General features: G+C 42.0%; 1 protein-coding gene across 2 annotated transcripts in view; it reads right to left on the bottom strand.

Annotated features, from left to right (window-relative positions):
* Positions 1-13500: 13500 nt before the first annotated feature.
* RYK (receptor like tyrosine kinase) overlaps positions 13501-22620 on the bottom strand; it is a 129827-nt gene continuing 120707 nt past the window's right edge. For both annotated transcript variants that reach the window (XM_083178392.1, XM_083178393.1), the window contains exons 14-15: positions 16780-16916; positions 13501-16344 (exon numbers count right to left, since the gene is read on the bottom strand). In XM_083178392.1, the coding sequence (XP_083034518.1) occupies positions 16233-16344; positions 16780-16916 (249 nt within the window). In that variant the 3' untranslated portion in view covers positions 13501-16232. The remainder of the gene's footprint in view (positions 16345-16779; positions 16917-22620) is intronic.

Genomic DNA, 22620 nt, shown 5'->3' with positions numbered 1-22620 from the left:
TTATTTAACACACCGCAAAGCCCATTACACATTATGGGACACACCGCAAAGCCCATTACACATTATGGGACACCGCAATGCCATTACACATTATGCGACACACCACAAAGCCCATTACACATTATGCGACACACCGCAAAGCCCATAACACATTATGCGACACACCGCAAAGCCCATTACACATTATGTGACACACCACAAAGCCCATTACACATTATGTGACACACCGCAAATTCCATTACACATTATGTGACACACCGCAAAGTCCTTTACACACCGCAAAGCTCATCATACATGTTGTTACGGTGCCAGTTTAATTTATATTTTGTGTGGTATTTTTTGTTTTATTTCTTTCTAAGGGATGGGATTAATGAGGTGTGCTCTTTTTAGATTTGTCTCTGGTCTTTTATGGGTAAGAACTTTTTACCGTGGTCCCGGCTTCCAGCGGTATATCGGGGAAAAGATCTATTAGCCGGCTCCTGTCACTCCTGCCGGTATCCAGCTGAGGCAATTGGTGGGGTGGTTCTATATTTGCCGCACACCAATTCTACAAACTTTGGAGAATAACTGTGGATTCCACAAATATAGAATCATCCCCACCAATTGCCTCAGCTGGATACAGACAGGAGTGACAGGAGCCGACTAATAGATCTGTCCCCGATATACCGCCACGGTAAAAAGTTCTTACCGCTGGAAGCCGGGACCACGGCTGCGGCAGGGAGGAGACGTCTGGCGGCTTGTGGCTGGAAGTAATAGCCGGGAGTGGAGGTACGAACTTTATGTTTATTTCAGTGAGCACTTTTGTGACGATTGGCTTCAGTTGGATTGTGCTGCACTTTAAAAGTAATTTTAAAGAGACAGTTTATTTTTTTGTGTTTTGAGACACCCTTGTTCTATTGTGCTGCAATTTAAAAGTGCTTTTAAAGAGACATTTTCTTTTTTAAATTTTGTGATTTTCTATTTTATTATTTTTTGTTCTTGAAATGACCCAGCTCTAGGAGGTTATAATAAATATGTTTTTTACCTTTTGGAAATCAGTAATCATTTATACATCAGACCCAAGTGCCTGTAATTCACCATCCATAATTTTCTGTTTTTTTTACCATATGTTTGCTATAAGATAGGCTGCTGGTGAGGGCGCATTTGATTTAATTGCACACCCCACAGTGCATCAATAAATCTCTTCAAGTTATTATTACTAGTAGTGGGGAGCATGGTGAGCACGAGGCGCAGAGGTGGCAGGGGGTGGTTTCCGGGGACCGCAGTGGGTGGAGGCGGCGGGGAGAGTATCGGCGGCACCCGGTGGGAGACTGGGGGCCGTAGTGAGCGGCTGTGCCTCTCTGGACACAGCCAGCACCATACATCACTGGCAAAATTCCTACCTCAGTCGCCCCTCGCCGTCAGTTCAACTGCCATAGCCCGGCTGCACTGACTGCACTGCTGCAGACTGCCACACTCTTTCTTCCGGACTCGCGCCCCGCCCCCTCTTTACTTACTTTCCCTGGCTGGCTCCGGCAAGCAGATTATATTACACAGGCGGCTGCAGCAGCGGCTCCGTAAAAAAAAAGAAAGCACGGTGCAGGGGTCAGGGAGTGCTTGATGTCCGCCGGGCCCCATAGCAGCTGCACCCCCTGCACCCTGGGTAGTTCCGCCACTGGGGATATCTGTTCGGTCAGTGGCTGGGCAGCTCTGGCCCAATACTGGAAGATATCTGACACTTCACTCCCTATCGAAAATGATACCCATGGTCCAGTGCAGCTATGAAACAGAAACTTTAGGTTTCAACTATTCTATATCTATCAAATTCCCAAAGGTCATATGGTTCTCTTGGCCTTGTGATCTGAATATTACCCTACACGTTGGTCAGGCCGATGCCCACTCTTAAATTGCTACTTTTTTATTGTTGTTACCTGAGCTGCAATTGCTGTGCTATTAACTCAAAGTTTTACTTCTATTTGGCAATGTAACATTTGCATTTTTCTTACCTTTTGTTTTTCTTTTTTCCAGTTTATTTTTTCCTCCATTATTTTCACCTTGGTTTTGTCATTTCTTTATTAGTTACTTCTAAAACAGTACTTTGTCAGTGTTGATTAATGCTTTATAACCTTGTACTGACAGTTTGACCATTTCAGCCACACCCAATGCTAACGGATGTAGACAATTCCAGTAAAACCTCAGCCTTAAAGCGAGGCTGTACTGGAAAGCTCTCTGACTTTCAGCATGGTCCTGTGATTTGATTCTACCTTCCAGCACAACAGCTGAGAATTGCATACTCCCAAATTTGTGCGAACAGACTAGGGAAGGTTTCATCAGAAAAAATCCCACTGTGAGGCCCATCAAAGTGGTTTGCAGACAGTGGCGTAACTAGAAAAGTAGCTCCCCCTGCCCCAAAAAAATTCTACCACCAGCATCTGCCGCCAGCTTCTCCACGTTGACCTCCATGTTGTGACTCACAGGCGGTGATGGTGACTGCTCGGCAGGGCGGGGAGCTTGCCGCTTGTTTGTGTGGTCTTGTCCGCAGGACGGATGCGGACGGAGCTTCCTGCCTGCCCAGCAGCTGTGCTTTGATCGGCAGGCGACTGCTCTCCCCTGGGCGCACACTCTCTGAGCGTGCTGGAGGAGTTTGGAGCCGGGCTGCCACTGGAGACAGCAGGGTGTCTGGCTGGCGCACGGGCTGGGGAGAGACGGATCCCCCCCTCCCCGCAGCTCCGGGCTGTCACACAGGTAGTGAGACTGGAGAACCATGACCCTGCGCCTCGGAGGTGCCGGCTCCCCCCCGCCACCGCTGGGGCTGCGGAGCGGTAGCTACGCCACTGTTTGCAGAGTTTGGTGTAGAAAATCTTTACTGGCCTGCGCAGATCCCTGACCTCAACCACAGTAAACACCTTTTAGGACAGTACAAATGTAACAATGTCGGTATACACCACAGTGCGCACAAAAGCTACTGGGATGGTTCTATCTCACAGGTATTTCTTCTTTACCCAGACAAGACCATAAAGTGTGAAAAGAATAGAGATAGATCCTCAACCAGCGCTAATACACAATCAATACAAAAACTTCCCTTATAAGGGCTTTTTTCCTTTGTGTAGTTTTTCACCCTTGATTTTCACAGGGACGTTTCCACATCAAAAAGCCTCAGATGAAGATATATGTGAAAATACAAGCATGGGAAATATCATCGCATAAAACTGTATTTAATTTTCACAATAGTTTAAAACATGGGGGTACAATGTTAAAAAGGGGGTTTTCCACAGCATCTGGTTAAGCATACAAAGTACACTGGGCTGTAAGCTTAGGCCTGGAAAGGTAATTACCAGATGGATTGGAACTGTTAGCGAAAAACAGTTCAAACAGACATATGACAAGTCACATACGGATCCCGGGTCACGCAGGTGCTCTCACGGTCAGTTGGTAATCTCCTCTCCTGGGCGTCTGCCTGGCCCTGTGTCCACCAACGCGTTTCGGATCCCTCTGGATCCTTTATCAAGGTGTATGCTTAATGAGGTATCTAGGTCTCTATTTATGTAAAAAACAGCCAATGGCAAATGTCCGTTTTCCCGCTCTTTTGCGGGTGTAAGTGAAGCTTATTTCCGGGTGTAGACTCCCCGGAGGGACACGCGCGTCACTTCCAGGTACAGACAACCTGGAGCGACGTTCGCGTCACTTCCGGTTCCGGCCAGTGTATGGTGCACACGGCGGGGAGCTGGATAAGCGCCGTGCGCACTTCCGGTTCCGGTTTCCGCTGGGTGTAAATGAAGCCAGCAGACAGGTGTATGTAGCGTCTATGCTGCTTCCGGTTTCGGGTCCCACCGATGCGATCACGTGATCAACGCTTCTGAGGGCAACATATTTTGCCCACACATCAGTCCATATGAAGTCCATATTATTTAACCAACAGGATTCAGTTTGTCTATGAATAAATACATACATAAGAATGAGGAGATAACAATAGCAGCACAGAATACAGGTTAAAAATAGCAGCAATATATGAATGTATATAACGAAATGTATGGGTAAAAGCAGAAGGATAAAACATCATAAAAACCATTTCAGCTCAAAATCTGCATTTATACCATTCGGTTTGAGCGTATTAAAATTGTAGATCATTTGCATTTCTGTTTTTGCAAGTTGAGTGCTCAGATCTCTTCTTCTGCTATTCCCTTCCACATATTTAATACCCATAAATAATTTAATATGTTTAATAGAGCACGCATGAGTACGTATATGTTCACTCATGCGTACCTTCAATGGGCGTGAAGTTCTGCCAATGTAATATTTTTCACATGAGCACCCGATCAAATAGATGACGTTTTTAACGTTACAGGTTATAAATTCTTCAATTTTTTGTTCTTTGCCGTTAATATTTACTTTTTCCACCTTTTTCTCGCCCTTAATATTAATACACGCTTTGCACGACCCACATCTGTGGAAGCCTCTTGTTTGGATTCCCCTCCTTAAGGTGTTACTGGGATGCATGCTTCGGGTCAGCTTATTTGCTAGGTTCGGTGCTTTCCTATAGATGAACGAAGGATTTATCGGTATCTCATTCCCAATAATGGGGTCCTTTCTTAGAAGGTGCCAATGTTTTTTTATTGAGCATTCAATTTTTCTATGTTGACTGTTATAGTCTGTGATGAAGGCCCATTTCTTATCATCCTTCTTTTCTATCACAGGATTTTCAGTTTTGTTTTTCAATAAATTAGATCTTTCTATAGTGTCTACTTTCTCCATTTCTTTTCTCACAATGTCATTTTTATATCCACTCTCCACAAATTTCTCGGCCATGATCTTTACTTGTTCTTTATAAATGATTTCGTCTGTACAGTTGCGTTTGAGGCGTTTAAATTGCCCTTGGGGGATACAATTTAGCCAGTTTTTGTGGTGGCAACTGTCTAAGTGGATATAACTTTGTGAGTCTGTGGGTTTATTAAAAGTTTTCGTTTTTAAAACACCTCCTTCCTCATAAATAGTTATATCTAAAAAATCCACCGACGCATTGCTTATATTAAAACTGAATTCGATGTTAAAAGGATTATCATTAAGAAAAACACAAAAATCATCTAAAAGGGCACGGCTTCCTTTCCATAAAAACAAAACGTCATCTATGTAGCGGGCCCAGGACACCAGGCTCGCTCCGAATGGGGTGTCTGACCATATATAGTCGGACTCCCATTGTCCCATAAATAAATTAGCGTAGCTCGGAGCGAACCTGGTGCCCATTGCAGTCCCGACCCGCTGCAGATAAAAGTCTCCTTTAAACATAAAATAGTTATTATTGAGAATAAAATGGACTCCTTTGACTAAAAATTCCTGAAGAGTGGAGTCTAAAGTGCTATTCTTAAGTGCATTAGTGATGGCTTCAGTTCCATGTTGATGATTGATCACAGTATATAATGATTTGACGTCCGCCGTCACTAAAAAATACCCCTCTTCCCATTCATAATGGGGGATCTTTTGAAGTAAGTCTTTTGTGTCCTTTGTGTGACTTGTTTAGAAGGACCAGGGGCTGTAAGAAAAAATCTATAAACTCCGATAAGTTTGATGTGATTGACTCTATTCCGGATACAATCGGACGCCCCGGTGGTACCAGGGGGTCCTTATGTATTTTGGGTAATACATAAAATACTGGAGTCATAGGTTCTGCTATCCATAAAAAAATGGCTTCTTTCTCCGTTAAAGTGCCATTCTTTTGGAAGATATCCAAAAGAATCTTTAAATTTTCCATTATCTTTTTAGTGGGGTCCGATCTTAATTTTTGGTACGTCTCGGTATCCCCTAGCTGCCTATACACTTCTGTTTCATATTTTTCTGTGTCCATCACCACCCCCCCCCCCCCCCTTTGTCAGCGGGTTTGATGGTGATGGCGTTGTTCTCTTTTAGAATTTTAAGACTCTCTCTCTCCTTCCGTGTTAGGTTATATTTGGTTCCTGTTGTTTCCATCCTTCTTATATCTTCCTGTACGGAGATGCTGAATGTTTCCACCCAGCTTCCCTTTACGTGGGACGGGAAAAAAATGGACTTAGGTTTAAAATGTGATTTATGTTCTGTTTGGACTTCTTCAACGTTAGAGGATTCCTGTCCTAAGAAGAATTTTTTTAAACAAATCTTACGGACAAATTTATTTATATCTACAAATGTTTGAAATTTGTTGATATTGGCCGTTGGTGCGTATTTTAGTCCTTTCTCTAGAATGCTAGTTTCTTCTTTTGACAAAGTGTGACTACTGAGATTAAAAATTTTAACCTTGCTAATAATTTTGGGGGTTTCGTTTGGCTCCTTCCTTTCTTTCTGCTTCCTTTTCTTGTTTTTATTTTTACGTTTGTCTCTACTTTTCTTTTTCCCCCCCGTGTACCTCTATGTGTAGTTTTCTTTATCTGAGATGATATCCATCTCTTTTCTCTAAAAAATGAGTTGATTCCTGATTTCTAAGAGGGGAGTACCTATTTATATTTCCCTTTCTCCACTCCGAATGGTTATATCTATGTCTCTGATGTGGTCGCTCTTCTCGCCATGTTTGACGATTTCTATTCTCGTTGATGGGAATTATTGCTGAAATCATCCTTTTTAAAATGATCATAATTCTCATATCTCACTCTGTGATTATCAAATTTTTGATGGGTTTCCTGTGCTTTTCTTATTTTGGCGTTCTCTCTTCTAAACTGTACTTTCTGAGGAGGGATATTTTTAATTATTTCTCTTCGTTTAGGGTAGTGTCTTTCGATGGGAGTATATTCTGGCCTTCTTCTATCCTTTTCTATTATTTTTTCAGATGGTTTAGGTGTACTATAGGGACAGGTTGCCTCATGTTCGATTTCTGACGTGGAAAAGTCATCCTCCGAGTCTGAAGCGCCCTCCTGTGCATCTTTTTTGTCCCTAATAAATTTACGCATCTTTTTATCCACCAGGGCTTTTTCGTTCTTTTTAATGCTTGCCTCTACCCGGGCCTCCAAGGTCTTGTATTCGGGCATATTTTCGAAGGGAGCAATCAAGTCCTTATAAACTTTAATTTCCTCATCAAGTCTAACAAGATCTTTCCTCCTTTCTTCTATAATAAGTGACATAAGTTGAAAAGAGCAACTAAAGGTCACCTTGTGCCATTCATCTTTGAAGTTCTGTGAAGATGTGCTAAAGGATGCTTTTTTATGTATTTTTAGACCCTTTGGTATGAGTTGGTGGGCTTTATATTGTTCCAAGGTCACAGTTTCCCACCAAGCTCTATTTTCCTTTAGTATGACCTGTTCTAGTTTTTTCATGATGCTCTCTAGACTTTCATCTAGGAGTTCTATATGCTCTCCACCATCTTTGAAAAGATTATCAAATTTAGAACGTCTCTGTTCTTTATATTTAAACATAATGCTGCTCTGTAGTATTTAACTGAAGAAATACAAACAATACAAATGTAACAATGTCGGTATACACCAGTGTATACCGACATTGTTACATTTGTATTGTTTGTATTTCTTCAGGTAAATACTACAGAGCAGCATTATGTTTAAATATAAAGAACAGAGACGTTCTAAATTTGATAATCTTTTCAAAGATGGTGGAGAGCATATAGAACTCCTAGATGAAAGTCTAGAGAGCATCATGAAAAAACTAGAACAGGTCATACTAAAGGAAAATAGAGCTTGGTGGGAAACTGTGACCTTGGAACAATATAAAGCCCACCAACTCATACCAAAGGGTCTAAAAATACATAAAAAAGCATCCTTTAGCACATCTTCACAGAACTTCAAAGATGAAAGGCACAAGGTGACCTTTAGTTGCTCTTTTCAACTTATGTCACTTATTATAGAAGAAAGGAGGAAAGATCTTGTTAGACTTGATGAGGAAATTAAAGTTTATAAGGACTTGATTGCTCCCTTCGAAAATATGCCCGAATACAAGACCTTGGAGGCCCGGGTAGAGGCAAGCATTAAAAAGAACGAAAAAGCCCTGGTGGATAAAAAGATGCGTAAATTTATTAGGGACAAAAAAGATGCACAGGAGGGCGCTTCAGACTCGGAGGATGACTTTTCCACGTCAGAAATCGAACATGAGGCAACCTGTCCCTATAGTACACCTAAACCATCTGAAAAAATAATAGAAAAGGATAGAAGAAGGCCAGAATATACTCCCATCGAAAGACACTACCCTAAACGAAGAGAAATAATAAAAAAAAAAACCCTCCTCAGAAAGTACAGTTTAGAAGAGAGAACGCCAAAATAAGAAAAGCACAGGAAACCCATCAAAAATTTGATAATCACAGAGTGAGATATGAGAATTATGATCATTTTAAAAAGGATGATTTCAGCAATAATTCCCATCAACGAGAATAGAAATCGTCAAACATGGCGAGAAGAGCGACCACATCAGAGACATAGATATAACCATTCGGAGTGGAGAAAGGGAAATATAAATAGGTACTCCCCTCTTAGAAATCAGGAATCAACTCATTTTTTAGAGAAAAGAGATGGATATCATCTCAGATAAAGAAAACTACACATAGAGGTACACGGGGGGGAAAAAGAAAAGTAGAGACAAACGTAAAAATAAAAACAAGAAAAGGAAGCAGAAAGAAAGGAAGGAGCCAAACGAAACCCCCAAAATTATTAGCAAGGTTAAAATTTTTAATCTCAGTAGTCACACTTTGTCAAAAGAAGAAACTAGCATTCTAGAGAAAGGACTAAAATACGCACCAACGGCCAATATCAACAAATTTCAAACATTTGTAGATATAAATAAATTTGTCCGTAAGATTTGTTTAAAAAAATTCTTCTTAGGACAGGAATCCTCTAACGTTGAAGAAGTCCAAACAGAACATAAATCACATTTTAAACCTAAGTCCATTTTTTTCCCGTCCCACGTAAAGGGAAGCTGGGTGGAAACATTCAGCATCTCCGTACAGGAAGATATAAGAAGGATGGAAACAACAGGAACCAAATATAACCTAACACGGAAGGAGAGAGAGAGTCTTAAAATTCTAAAAGAGAACAACGCCATCACCATCAAACCCGCTGACAAAGGGGGGGGGGGGGGGGTGGTGATGGACACAGAAAAATATGAAACAGAAGTGTATAGGCAGCTAGGGGATACCGAGACGTACCAAAAATTAAGATCGGACCCCACTAAAAAGATAATGGAAAATTTAAAGATTCTTTTGGATATCTTCCAAAAGAATGGCACTTTAACGGAGAAAGAAGCCAGTTTTTTATGGATAGCAGAACCTATGACTCCAGTATTTTATGTATTACCCAAAATACATAAGGACCCCCTGGTACCACCGGGGCGTCCGATTGTATCCGGAATAGAGTCAATCACATCAAACTTATCGGAGTTTATAGATTTTTTCTTACAGCCCCTGGTCCTTCTAAACAAGTCACACAAAGGACACAAAAGACTTACTTCAAAAGATCCCCCATTATGAATGGGAAGAGGGGTATTTTTTAGTGACGGCGGACGTCAAATCATTATATACTGTGATCAATCATCAACATGGAACTGAAGCCATCACTAATGCACTTAAGAATAGCACTTTAGACTCCACTCTTCAGGAATTTTTAGTCAAAGGAGTCCATTTTATTCTCAATAATAACTATTTTATGTTTAAAGGAGACTTTTATCTGCAGCGGGTCGGGACTGCAATGGGCACCAGGTTCGCTCCGAGCTACGCTAATTTATTTATGGGACAATGGGAGTCCGACTATATATGGTCAGACACCCCATTCGGAGCGAGCCTGGTGTCCTGGGCCCGCTACATAGATGACGTTTTGTTTTTATGGAAAGGAAGCCGTGCCCTTTAAGAAAAACACAAAAATCATCTAAATGATAATCCTTTTAACATCGAATTCAGTTTTAATATAAGCAATGCGTCGGTAGATTTTTTAGATATAACTATTTATGAGGAAGGAGGTGTTTTAAAAACGAAAACTTTTAATAAACCCACAGACTCACAAAGTTATATCCACTTAGACAGTTGCCACCACAAAAACTGGCTAAATTGTATCCCCCAAGGGCAATTTAAACGCCTCAAACGCAACTGTACAGACGAAATCATTTATAAAGAACAAGTAAAGATCATGGCCGAGAAATTTGTGGAGAGTGGATATAAAAATGACATTGTGAGAAAAGAAATGGAGAAAGTAGACACTATAGAAAGATCTAATTTATTGAAAAACAAAACTGAAAATCCTGTGATAGAAAAGAAGGATGATAAGAAATGGGCCTTCATCACAGACTATAACAGTCAACATAGAAAAATTGAATGCTCAATAAAAAAAACATTGGCACCTTCTAAGAAAGGACCCCATTATTGGAAATGAGATACCGATAAATCCTTCGTTCATCTATAGGAAAGCACCGAACCTAGCAAATAAGCTGACCCGAAGCATGCATCCCAGTAACACCTTAAGGAGGGGAATCCGAACAAGAGGCTTCCACAGATGTGGGTCGTGCAAAGCGTGTATTAATATTAAGGGCGAGAAAAAGGTGGAAAAAGTAAATATTAACGGCAAAGAACAAAAAATTGAAGAATTTATAACCTGTAACGTTAAAAACGTCATCTATTTGATCGGGTGCCCATGTGAAAAATATTACATTGGCAGAACTTCACGCCCATTGAAGGTACGCATGAGTGAACATATACGTAACATCGAAAAGGGTGTGGAAACACATTCCCTTTCACAGCACTTTAAAACCACTCATGCGTGCTCTATTAAACATATTAAATTATTTATGGGTATTAAATATGTGGAAGGGAATAGCAGAAGAAGAGATCTGAGCACTCAACTTGCAAAAACAGAAATGCAAATGATCTACAATTTTAATACGCTCAAACCGAATGGTATAAATGCAGATTTTGAGCTGAAATGGTTTTTATGTTTTATGATGTTTTATCCTTCTGCTTTTACCCATACATTTCGTTATATACATTCATATATTGCTGCTATTTTTAACCTGTATTCTGTGCTGCTATTGTTATCTCCTCATTCTTATGTATGTATTTATTCATAGACAAACTGAATCCTGTTGGTTAAATAATATGGACTTCATATGGACTGATGTGTGGGCAAAATATGTTGCCCTCAGTAGCGTTGATCACGTGATCGCATCGGTGGGACCCGAAACCGGAAGTAGCATAGACGCTACATACACCTGTCTGCTGGCTTCATTTACACCCAGCAGAACCAGAAACCGGAACCGGAAGTGCGCGCGGCGCTTATCCAGCTCCCCGCCGTGTGCACCATACACTCTTGGATCTGGCCGGAACCGGAAGTGACGCGAACGTCGCTCCAGGTTGTCTGTACCCGGAAGTGACGCGCGCGTCCCTCCGGGGAGTCTACACCCGGAAATAAGCTTCACTTACACCCGCAAAAGAGCGGGAAAACGGACATTTGCCATTGGCTGTTTTTTACATAAATAGAGACCTAGATACCTCATTAAGCATACACCTTGATAAAGGATCCAGAGGGATCCGAAACGCGTTGGTGGACACAGGGCCAGGCAGACGCCCAGGAGAGGAGATTACCAACTGACCGTGAGAGCACCTGCGTGACCCGGGATCCGTATGTGACTTGTCATATGTCTGTTTGAACTGTTTTTCGCTAACAGTTCCAATCCATCTGGTAATTACATTTCCAGGCCTAAGCTTACAGCCCAGTGTACTTTGTATGCTTACCCAGATGCTGTGGAAAACCCCCTTTTTAACATTGTACCCTCATGTTTTAAACTATTGTGAAAATTAAATACAGTTTTATGCGATGATATTTCCCATGCTTGTATTTTCACATATATCTTCATCTGAGGCTTTTTGATGTGGAAACGTCCCTGTGAAAATCAAGGGTGAAAAACTACACAAAGAAATAAAAGCCCTTATAAGGGAAGTTTTTGTATTGATTGTGTATTAGCGCTGGTTGAGGATCTATCTCTATTCTTTTCACACCTTTTAGGACATGCAGAGTATGAAGGGGAGAATGGTGGATGAATGGGAGAATGGTGGTAGAGCAATCTCATATGTGCAGCCCTCAAGTACCTGTTTTGTGCACTGGCCCAGTTCATTAACTATGACACCTCAAATCAAATGCATCTGTATGTACACCTACAAATAAGGGAAAAAGACTATACTAACACACTGAATTATACAATAGATTCGACAATATGTGATATTTTGTGTGACAACTCCCCTGCAGTGACTTACAGACAAGCTCCCCCCTCCTTACACTCCTGGCTATTACCATAGCATCATTAAATTATGCTGTGGTAATAGGAACAGAGTAAAACCAAATCTACAGGAACCTGACAGTGTCTGACTGTCGTCACTAGGAATGTCACTACTTTTCCAGAGAACTGCAAATATATAATATAAACAGATGTTAACAGTAGATTCAAAATTCTATCTATCCCTCTCCACAAAGGGCAACACTCCGTAACTAGTGCGAGACCAGGCGGCAAAGCATTTCCAATATTTCATCAGACCTTCTCTTCAGGGAACATGCACATATAAGCTCAGGACGTCTTCTTAACTAGTTCTCCAGCAAGATTAATTGAACATTCCTAAAATACTGCAGTCACTGTGCATACATCCAGATAGATATTTGTATGCATACACAGACTGACAGAGAGAGAATGGGGAGGAGGGGTACATATTACCTGGGCCTAGGTCTGATTATGATGTTTACCGGCACCTATGAAAACCGACTGTCTCTCTCTGAGAGATACAATGCACAAGGATAAAGGGTGGAAGGTTGGGGGATACAATCCCGGGTCACTACTGTTGGGACATCCCAGCAGTTATGACCCTGGCTGCTCTTCTTCCCGCCTTTGAGTCAGTGAAAAGAGGGTGCGGCCGGGTAGATGGCAGTGGACTATCCAGATACGGCCGTGATCTCGAAAATCCACGACCTTTCTCAGCAAAAAAGGCCCGACAGCTTTTAAAGTCGTGTCCGTTCTGCCGAGATACCTATCCGATGTCGTCAGGAAAGACCGAATTGAATAGGTGCCCACGGCTATTTCCCAGTCGGAAATGGGGGCGGGGATTGAATACCCCCTAAAGTATCGCTCCACTATCTCTCTAAGTTTCGATAAGCCTTCCCCCCTAGAGGTAGTCTATGAAACCAACCCCCCCCCCCCCCCCACAAATCGGATTCTCCTTTGCTACATGATGAAGGATATTCAATTAGCAATGGATGCCCAGGAGCTATCCAATTAGAATTGTAGGCATTTATTGGGGATTATTTTTTGTTCCTCAGGAACGCAAAGCAAAATCCCAGATAGACAGTGCGTAGTGACCCTTTTTCCACAATGACACACAGGTCTAAGAAATTATCCTAGATCCCATGTAATAATCTGAATCAAGACCGGTTTTGGGCATTATCGGGCTACAATTATAACAATAGCCTGTTTTTCTCAACCAAAAATTACTATACTGCATATACTGTATGTGTAAGAGGTGTATTCCCACCAAATAAAAATAACGACTAAAATAGCTTTCATGTCGAGTAATACAAACACTAGTTTTTTTTGTTTGTTTTTTTATTATTTCACAACATTAAAAAAATATATTTGGATCTTTGCCATTTAAATACAAGACTGCTCCTGACAAATGCAAATTGATCTGTTGACACGGTGCGAACACAGCACAGTAAAGTAGCGACCTCATAAGAACTGCAACACGGGACTAGGCTGCGATGACAGCTGATTGATGGGATTAGTTCTATGCTCGGGTTCACGGGTTTGCACCACTGGGCACATGTCCTACTCTGACCTCTTCAGCAAACAATAAAGAAATCATGTGATTGTGGAAGATTCATGTCGCAGTTACATCTGTGCTAACATCTAGCACAAGTAAATAAATACTGCAGTCAGACAGTAAAATCTGAAACTGTAGCGGAATGGGAAAAGACCTATCACAGCAGACAGTGGTTTCTGGCTTCTGAAATTACCTAGAAAAACCGTGGTGGTGACAGAGCACCGACCAAGGCGGCATTCCAACAAAAATAAATAAGAGCAAATTGAGAAGTCCTTCCTATGTATTGCTAGATTATGGGCTGGAATTATTCCAGGGGTTTTTAAATGGATTTATTATTTCTGGCTATAAAAAGACCAGTCAAGTAGGAGTTTATAGACTAATCATTAAAGGACGATTGTTAAAGCATACAAAATACTGTACATTGTGGCCATTGTGCTGCAGATGATCATTCTAATTGGGATTTATGTACAAGAAAAGGTCAGTGGGACATTCTATAGATTCTGTTAGCGCATGAAATTATTTCTCCAACTACCATGCAAAGGTGTCTGGGAATAGGCTGCTAAGATGTGTAGCTTTATATAATTGCCTCTTACAGTAGAACAAGTATAAGGAATGAGACTTATTTAGCCAATTTAGGAGGAAGCACAGCCTTGGTGCTCTGAATGCATTCCTGTAGACACTACAATAGGGAGAGTTGTTCTACCTGGTTTTCCACCACATCTGGCGGATTGGCCCTTAAGTGAGGTTCTGGAGACCATGCATTATAGGTTGGCTTACCCATACAGCAAGTCAGTGTGTGCGCAAGCTGAATAGGAAATGCAAGTCTATTGCTGCTCAAATGTCAAGATTGTCTACCTACTTGACATCTACGCAACTCAACCGATTCTAATTTTATTACCATCCATTCTTAGGAGAATTGTTAAATAATATCTCATACCAAAAGAAGGGGGATTTCTTATTGTAAAGCTACAAGTTCCAGCATGCCCTGATGTTCCATTTAACGTGACAGCACTCTAAGTACATCAACATGCTAGAAAGTTGGTAAGCTGTCAGAACTAGGAAGGAAGCCAGGGTGACAAGTGCACCACCTCTTGGCCACACTATAAAACAACGGTGCGGATTCTTTCTTGCCAAGTGGTTCAGCCTCCCAGAGTAATGGAATATCTGTATACACTTCTGCACTCTGAACGAAAATACATAATGATATAGCTCATGAAATGCACAAGTGATATTACATAAGTGACTATTTTAAAAAGAACGTAACGTATGTAGCGTGTCATGAGAATTGGTGACAAACTGCAGGTCGGGTCAACACTGCAAAGCAATAAACAACGTATTGGTCACTGCACCCCAGCGTCCCATGGGGAAGATCGGTAGGTTCCATCAGTCCCCACATTCCTGCTTGACAGTCAAGTACATGATACAGACTAAAGGAGAATCCCAGAGCAGCCATAAAATCATAAATATGGTTACAGTACAGAGTTCGTCATTAATTGTTTACTGTAATATTTTGATTACTTTTGAACAGCTTTACACGTGTGTGTGTGGTGATTCATGGAGAGGTGTGGGCGTGTTTATCATGAGGCACGTAGCAGGAAAATCTTGCTGGTTTTAGTTGGTACTACTGCAACAAACTGTCCCCATGATTCCTTTAAGCATCACATGTTAGGACTGTGAATAGGACTCACCGCAGATTTCCTGGCTATTGCTAGGCAGGCTGTAGTTCCACTACAGATTTGGATTGTGAAAGTTTGTACCCTATAGACATTCATCTTCATAGTGGGTGACCCTAGAGATTGAAAGGGTTCACAATGCATGTAGTTTGTATTTAAGGTTGTTTAATAGTACCACAGAGGCCACTTTAGTGTCTTCTCTCGCCCTCATTGGGTACGAGTCCTTCCTGCGACACACAGGTTAAACAGAATAAGAGGTGTACCGTATACTATATTGTGCGAGTTAGCCAGTAGGATACTGGTGCTGAAAAAAACCAGTTATCCTTTATGTACAAAGTGATCTGCTGCTCCATAAATTCAAAAAAGCACATATATAAAAAAGGAGGCATTGCCACGTGTTATAACTTATGTTTCACCCTTTTAAAAAGGAACAATGCATCTTAAAGACGTCCAAACATACCAATTGTTAAAAAAAAAAAAAAAAATTACAAAAAAGGTCCTATATGTTAAAAAAAAAAAAAAGGAACAAAACAGGTTAAAAAAAAAAATGTCCGATATTTATATAGTACAAATGTCTTTACGGCATCAGCGGCCCTTTGCAGAAACAGTATAGCGTCTCGCTCTTGAGACAAAACTTGTGTATTCCTCCATGTAGTGTTCAATCCATTCAGCTTCACGAAAACCAAGATATAATAGCAATAAAATACTTGATATAAAAAGTATTTTATAAAAAAAAAAAAAAGTAAACAATAAAATAAAAAAAATGAAGGTTATACGTAGTATGCTAAGGCACTGTGCTGTGAGCATTACACAGATCCGGGAAGTGGCTCCTCTCACACATACGCTCCAAGGGCCGAGTGGAACTCCGTCAGACACTGTACCAGCTGCTGGAACTTGGGCCTTTCTTCTGGGTCCAGAGCCCAACAGCATGCCATGACTGCAAACCTGGGGGACAAGAGAGTATTGGGGAGATTCAGCAGCGATAGCAGAAATGATGCATCCCATAGTACAGAACCTAAAACCATCCACAGCTTCTACAAGATGGTAAAAGCACATGTACAATGCTGGGCACTGTAAGCTAACTTCCAAGGGGTGCGCTACAATTTACATGAATGAGGATTGGACAACGGCATCAGAAAGATTTATTTGTGCCAAAGAGCAGCAATATTACTGCACCAATTAAGCGACATTCCCAAGGTAAGTAGACTAAAATTCTCTTTAGGTTTCACATAGAATGCACTACAGTACATTGTGGTTTACACGTGGTCGGAATGCAATGAGTGGAGCAAGTGACTGATCTATACAGACTTGTAAAACATTTCCATGAATGGCATCGGGTAGCTCTGAGAGCAGGAATATACAGTACAGTGTGATACTTACAGCTCGTCAGGGCAGTTAATGGGCTGAGCTATTCTGTAGCCATCCTTAAGGTATGCAGCCATCTCGAATGGATCAATATCCACATACGGAGTCTGTCCCAACGTCATCAGCTCCCACAAGGTTACTCCAAAAGCCCACTGTACGGGAAAAGGACGACACCACGTAAGCTGCTGTGAGCGTTCAGCATGTCCGTAAAAGCAGTGTTAGGAAATCTACATACAGGGATATTTAGATTATAATGGAAAGCTATAAACACATAAATGCCAGGCTGCAGACTGCTAAGGATGTCACACAGATACGGCAGGAGTCAGAGGAAGCAGAGTACATGAGCGGATTAGATATTCCTCTTCCCGCTACTGCCCTACGTCTTCACTGCTTCACATGACAGCATGAATCATTACATTTAAATAATTACTGTAAAGATCCAGACTCAACCCTACAAAAGATACCGGACTGGAAACACAGACTCCAAAATTGCTTTTCGGATGATAGATCTACACTGTTCAGTCAGTCAAACGGTTGACAAATATTTTATTTGGGTTTTTCACATGTTTTTCTTACATTTCCTTGATTTTCTATCCATGTGGACTATGGTCAGAAATAATAACCTCGCGAAAGCATGGCAAGAATCTACGTTTCTACTGATGGTGGTCACAGAACATGCAATGTACAAGACGAGGCCAAAAATCTGGAGTCGGTCATTGTTATGGCAACCTTGTCACACTGACCACCTAATGCAGTGGTTCCCAACCCTGGTCCTCAGTGCATGTTTTGCAGGTCTCCACCCAGAATCACAAGTGCTATAATTAGCTCCATCTGTGGATCTTTTCAAATGTGTCTGAATAATGAGTGCACCTGCCGGGTGACCTGGAAAACGTGCACTGTTGGGGGTACTTGAGGACCAGGGTTGGGAACCACTGACCTAATGAATGGCAACCTACCGGCTATGTAAAGCAGTGTAGCTCTTCTATTCCACACCTAAAAAATGACTCAACTAGACTCAAATATCCCAATAGACCAGCCCACTGCTGCTTCTTACCTGCCCCATTCAGAAGAAAATCACTATACGCAAACATCCCCCATGCTCCATCCACAACATGTCTGCCTACAAACCAGATTCAGCTTTCCAGCAAATACATGGCCAAACTTTCCTGTTGAACAAACCTTCCCTCCACAGCGGACCCCCCAAATGCCTACAGAAAGCTCCCTATGCAAGTAAATCCCTATACAACATTTACTCAGGCAAAGCTTGCCCCAAGTACTAAAATAATGCATTCCGCTAACAAACCAGTAATAATCAATCAGTCTCCCTATAACCCCCTTCCCCTCGGACACAGGCTTACATCTTGGCGCTCACAGTAGAGTGTGGGGCCTGTAAGCCCCACACTCTACTACTAGACTAGCTAGTCGGTCCCTCATCACTCTGAGGCAAAGAGTTGGCCAACCCTGGTTTATACAGTACTAAATCAAATGGGAGCGGGAGCATCTATTAATGCCCAGGCTGGTTTCAGTACTATGCTTATTTTTTAATTGTGAAGCATTACAGAATATGTTCCTACTAACAAGATAGCTGAATGTATAAAATAAACCCAATATCAACAAGATTCTCTATCTGGAAATGGAAAACTGTACGAGGGGCATCTAATACAAACAGAGGGGAGAAACACCAATGACGACAAAGACGGCACATTTAGGCCGGTTACCAATCAGGATGATACTGCCGTGATTTACTGTACAACAAATCCTGTAAATCGTGTGACTTGTATGTCCGATTGCACGTCTGCAGGAAGCATCCAACTTCTGCTGGTTATCCAATCAGAAAATATTGTGAGAGACCCGATGCAGCTTAATGAAGGATGTATCAAGAGATGCTTCCATCGTTCATTAAATTGTTTAGAGTGTACAGTCAATCTGTGATGGTGAGGGGCCAAAAGAACATGTCCTGACCATCGGAACGACTGCTTGTTGTGCAGGTGTGTACCAGGCATTACTTTCTGACCACAAAGCCTCTATGCCCACTTGGATAGTACAGTATGAACCAAGTTGGTCTACACCAATAAAATGAGAAAAACATGTGTCGACCTTCTGTCAATGCAGACCGAAGGTATATTGACCATTTCCAGGTGTCAACCTAGTCACTGTCTACCATAATTGTTAACCCAGGGCCTGGTACCATCAAATAGATAGGCACAAAGTTACCAACTGATCCAATAAAAAATAAAATTAAAATTACTTTGGGTAGAATTTGTCATTGTTGATTGAAAATGTCAGCCCGTAAAAGGTGGTTCCTTTGTGTAGGACATTAAACGGGCTGACAGCCAAACATTGTGCTTGCTCGTTACAGCTGCCAGTGGGTGTAGTCCTGGGAAACAGCAAACATTGTGCCCTCCTGATCTGTTCTGTACCCTTCAGCCATTTCCGCCACACAGAACAGTGAATGGTATTTCTTCGCTATAAGGATTTACAAAGCAGGCTGGATGGCAATATTACTATTAATAATATACTGTCTTGCAATTTATTTACAGCCAGCGCTGGCACACCATAATAAATTCCTTTTTTGTCTATATTGGGGAGTGACTACCCCGTGCCAGCCGCTGCTAATTGCGCAACACACAACCTTTCTCCATATCTTTTGGATGGCCCCATGTGCAGCATGACTGCCCATTGAACAATAGTGTTTTTGTCTATTTCCACACATTCCAACAAGCCAGGTGGAGGCGATTATATGGGCAATGGTTACCAAATTTGGGCTCTCGAATGTGTGTGAAAATCAGACAGACATCGGTAATCACAATTCGTAGCATCACTGGGCCTTAAGCTATTTACAGAGTTAGAAAGGTGCAGCGTTTCCGTAGAACCTACACATGTGGCGTAAGCAGCACATTAACAACAGGTTGAACCTAACCGTGTAAGAAAGTTGTCTGAAAGATCCCGTCTGCTATGATTACACAACTACACCCCACCCAACCTGCACACGCCCTCTGACAATACAATCTCTAGCAGTTAATAATACTTAATCATTTTCAAAGATAAATCTGTGCCATTTGGAGAACAATATGGAGAATTCCAGAGGGACAGAGGTCCAGGGAATGGCAATGACGATATAAAAGCTTTATCCTCTGTTAGGTCAGCTCTCTTTATCTCAACTGTGCTGGGAACAACACTCTCAAATGCTCCTTCAATAGAAGGAAGTCTATAATTTAACTTTTTTCCCCTCAAGAGTCTTCTGGAATGTTCTGGGCACTCGGGACATGGTATCTCAAGTCATCTTAGATGCAGATAAGCGCGGTTTAGAATTCAGCTTCCAGACTTGACTGCACATCAGATTACTGTTCCAATGCAACAGCCAGTATTAAACAGTGACATAACCATACTTCATCAGCAGCGAGGAAGTAGTAATGACCTGAACAGAGATGTTATTGTGAAATCACACTTGCCATATTCTCTTTACACCTGCGGTTAAACATACGTTTTTTCTTGAAAATTATTTCTCCAGTACTCACAGATCTGACCCAACTCTGTGGTGTCCCTGATCTGCAGGCGCCCTGTGCGGGAAGCTGACACCCGCCGACGTCACCTGCCCGCCCCATCGGGGAATTACCATGAGAACGGCCAGCGTTTTCATGGGAATGGCCACAAAATCTGGGCGTTCCCATGGGCAGATCTCCAGGCCCGCCTCCCCAGGCGCACGAGCACCCGACTGCTCGCACACAACAGCTGCACGTGCACAAACAGTACACGCAATGGAGAGCTTAAACTAGAACAGGGGTTTATATGCTGATCTGCGCATTATCGCTTCTTACTTTACCAAAATCTACATCTCCTTAAAAGAAGTAATGTGGGGGACATTCAAGACGCTTGTATGAAATCTGGTAACAATGATGGCAGCACCAACACACTAATATAACAGCAATTGGCCAACATCGCAGCGGATATAATCCAGAAGTAACTGCGATAACAGGCTTTAATATTTCCCCGTGAAAAGTGTGCATTCTGTAACAGGTGCTCACAGACATGCCGCCAGGTTACAGCTACTGATAAAGAAAGAATAACAATGAAATTCTACAGAATTACTGCCTCTTTCCCAGGATGTTGCTGTGTGGGAGCCGGAATGACACCGGTGTTTGTTTGGGACATTGAAAGCAAATTCTAGAAATTTTATGCTGGACTACAATAAGGCAGAAAGACAGCAATGTAATGTGTAAAAGGTGTCCATACACTAGTGTGATTTGTGCCCTTTTCATATGATTGAGGCATGTCTGAGAAATCATGTGGGAAGTGCCTAATCGCATTCGTTTCAAATCCATTTCTGATCCGATATGCAGTCCTGTGCACATCGTGTCAGTGGTACATTGCAAGGGCTGCACTAAAGATTTATTAGGAAATTGCATGCGACTTCTCCATACGAAGATGTTGTGTATGGGGGCCATTAGACTATTCCACCTAGTACTAACCATCAGTGGCAGATTTTATACCCCCCCCCCGTAAAATCCACCACGGCGAGTGAGCCGGCTGCAGTCTGTCATTATGAATGGCAGTGACTGGCTATAGGAAGTGCTACCTACAGGCACTTGCAGGACAGGAAGTCCCATTGGAAGGTGTTTCCTTCCTCTGGTACTGCCAGTATGGCTGCAATTAGCAGAGAGCTGGCTTCCTGTAGGTTGACACTCACTGCCAGATAGTCAGCCTTTGCCAGCTTCTATGGGCTGCTGCAGTCCACAGGAGCCAGGGGTGGACAAGCCACCACCTGTGCGCATGCACCAGTCACATACATTTCACATTTGCCGGGACCAGTCTGTCTCCTCGCTGACGCCTCCTTACCAGCATGGATAGCGGCAGACCCCCTACCCAAAACAGGAAGGAGCCGCTGCTGCAAATCACAGTTCTAGATACCAGTATAAGTCTCTGGCTTACTGTACACTTTCCATAACCAGTAAGCTTTTCTCATCACACAAGTATGTCACATTCAACAATGTAAAAAACACTTGGGAAAGTGGTGGTGTGAATAGAACGGACATCCGCATGGTGTAACGTATAAAACTCTACAGCTATTCCTTATTACCCCTTTATGGCAACCCCCATTATTCATTTTATTCTTCCTTCACTTAGATTCCTTTATACTTGACTGTAAAAGAGAATGAAGTCCAGTATTTTTATGGAACTAGCAGACATAAGTTTCCACACAAAAGCACACTGGAAAGAAAGACCTCCAACTAGAAATATAGGACTCCTCCTAAATGGCAGCACTTCATGAGTCCAGAGATTAATAGTCCGGCTGTGGGATGGAAAAGGTTTTGGAGACACGTATAGAACAGAGAACACCCACTAAGGCAGTGGTTCCCAAACTGTCTTGACCATGACACCCTTATTTAAAAATTAACTTGTGGATAAATAAAAAAAGTTAATTGTGCTTAACTGTAAACCTCAGGTTCAGTTATGTGGTGGAGAACATAGCTTTCGTTCTAATTGTCCATATATTTTATAATTGGCAGACCCCAGCACTGGGTTCGCCAATCCACCTGGTTAACGTCAGGTTGGAACATTCTGACCCGACGGGAAAAAACAGACCTTATTGAATAGGTTGAAACCCCTTCCAACCAATTCAAGTCGGAAACTGACGTCTTTCCAACAAGATGGCAGTTCCTAAAGGAATTGAATATACCCCTAAGTATGCATCCTCCATCCCTTCAATTTGGTCTTAAGGCCCCCTTATACACTATCAGACTTCTTTGAGGGCCGAAGTCGCATACGGTCCCCATTGAACCACCCGAGACGGCTGGATAGCATAAAATTGTATGTGGTTCTTTTCTATACAATGTTTTGTATGCGATCCCAGTAAGG

Source organism: Crinia signifera, chromosome 3, assembly GCF_055691185.1.
Source record: "Crinia signifera chromosome 3, ASM5569118v1, whole genome shotgun sequence".
NCBI lineage: Eukaryota > Metazoa > Chordata > Amphibia > Anura > Myobatrachidae > Crinia > Crinia signifera.
This window is presented reverse-complemented; position numbering and strand designations above follow the sequence as displayed.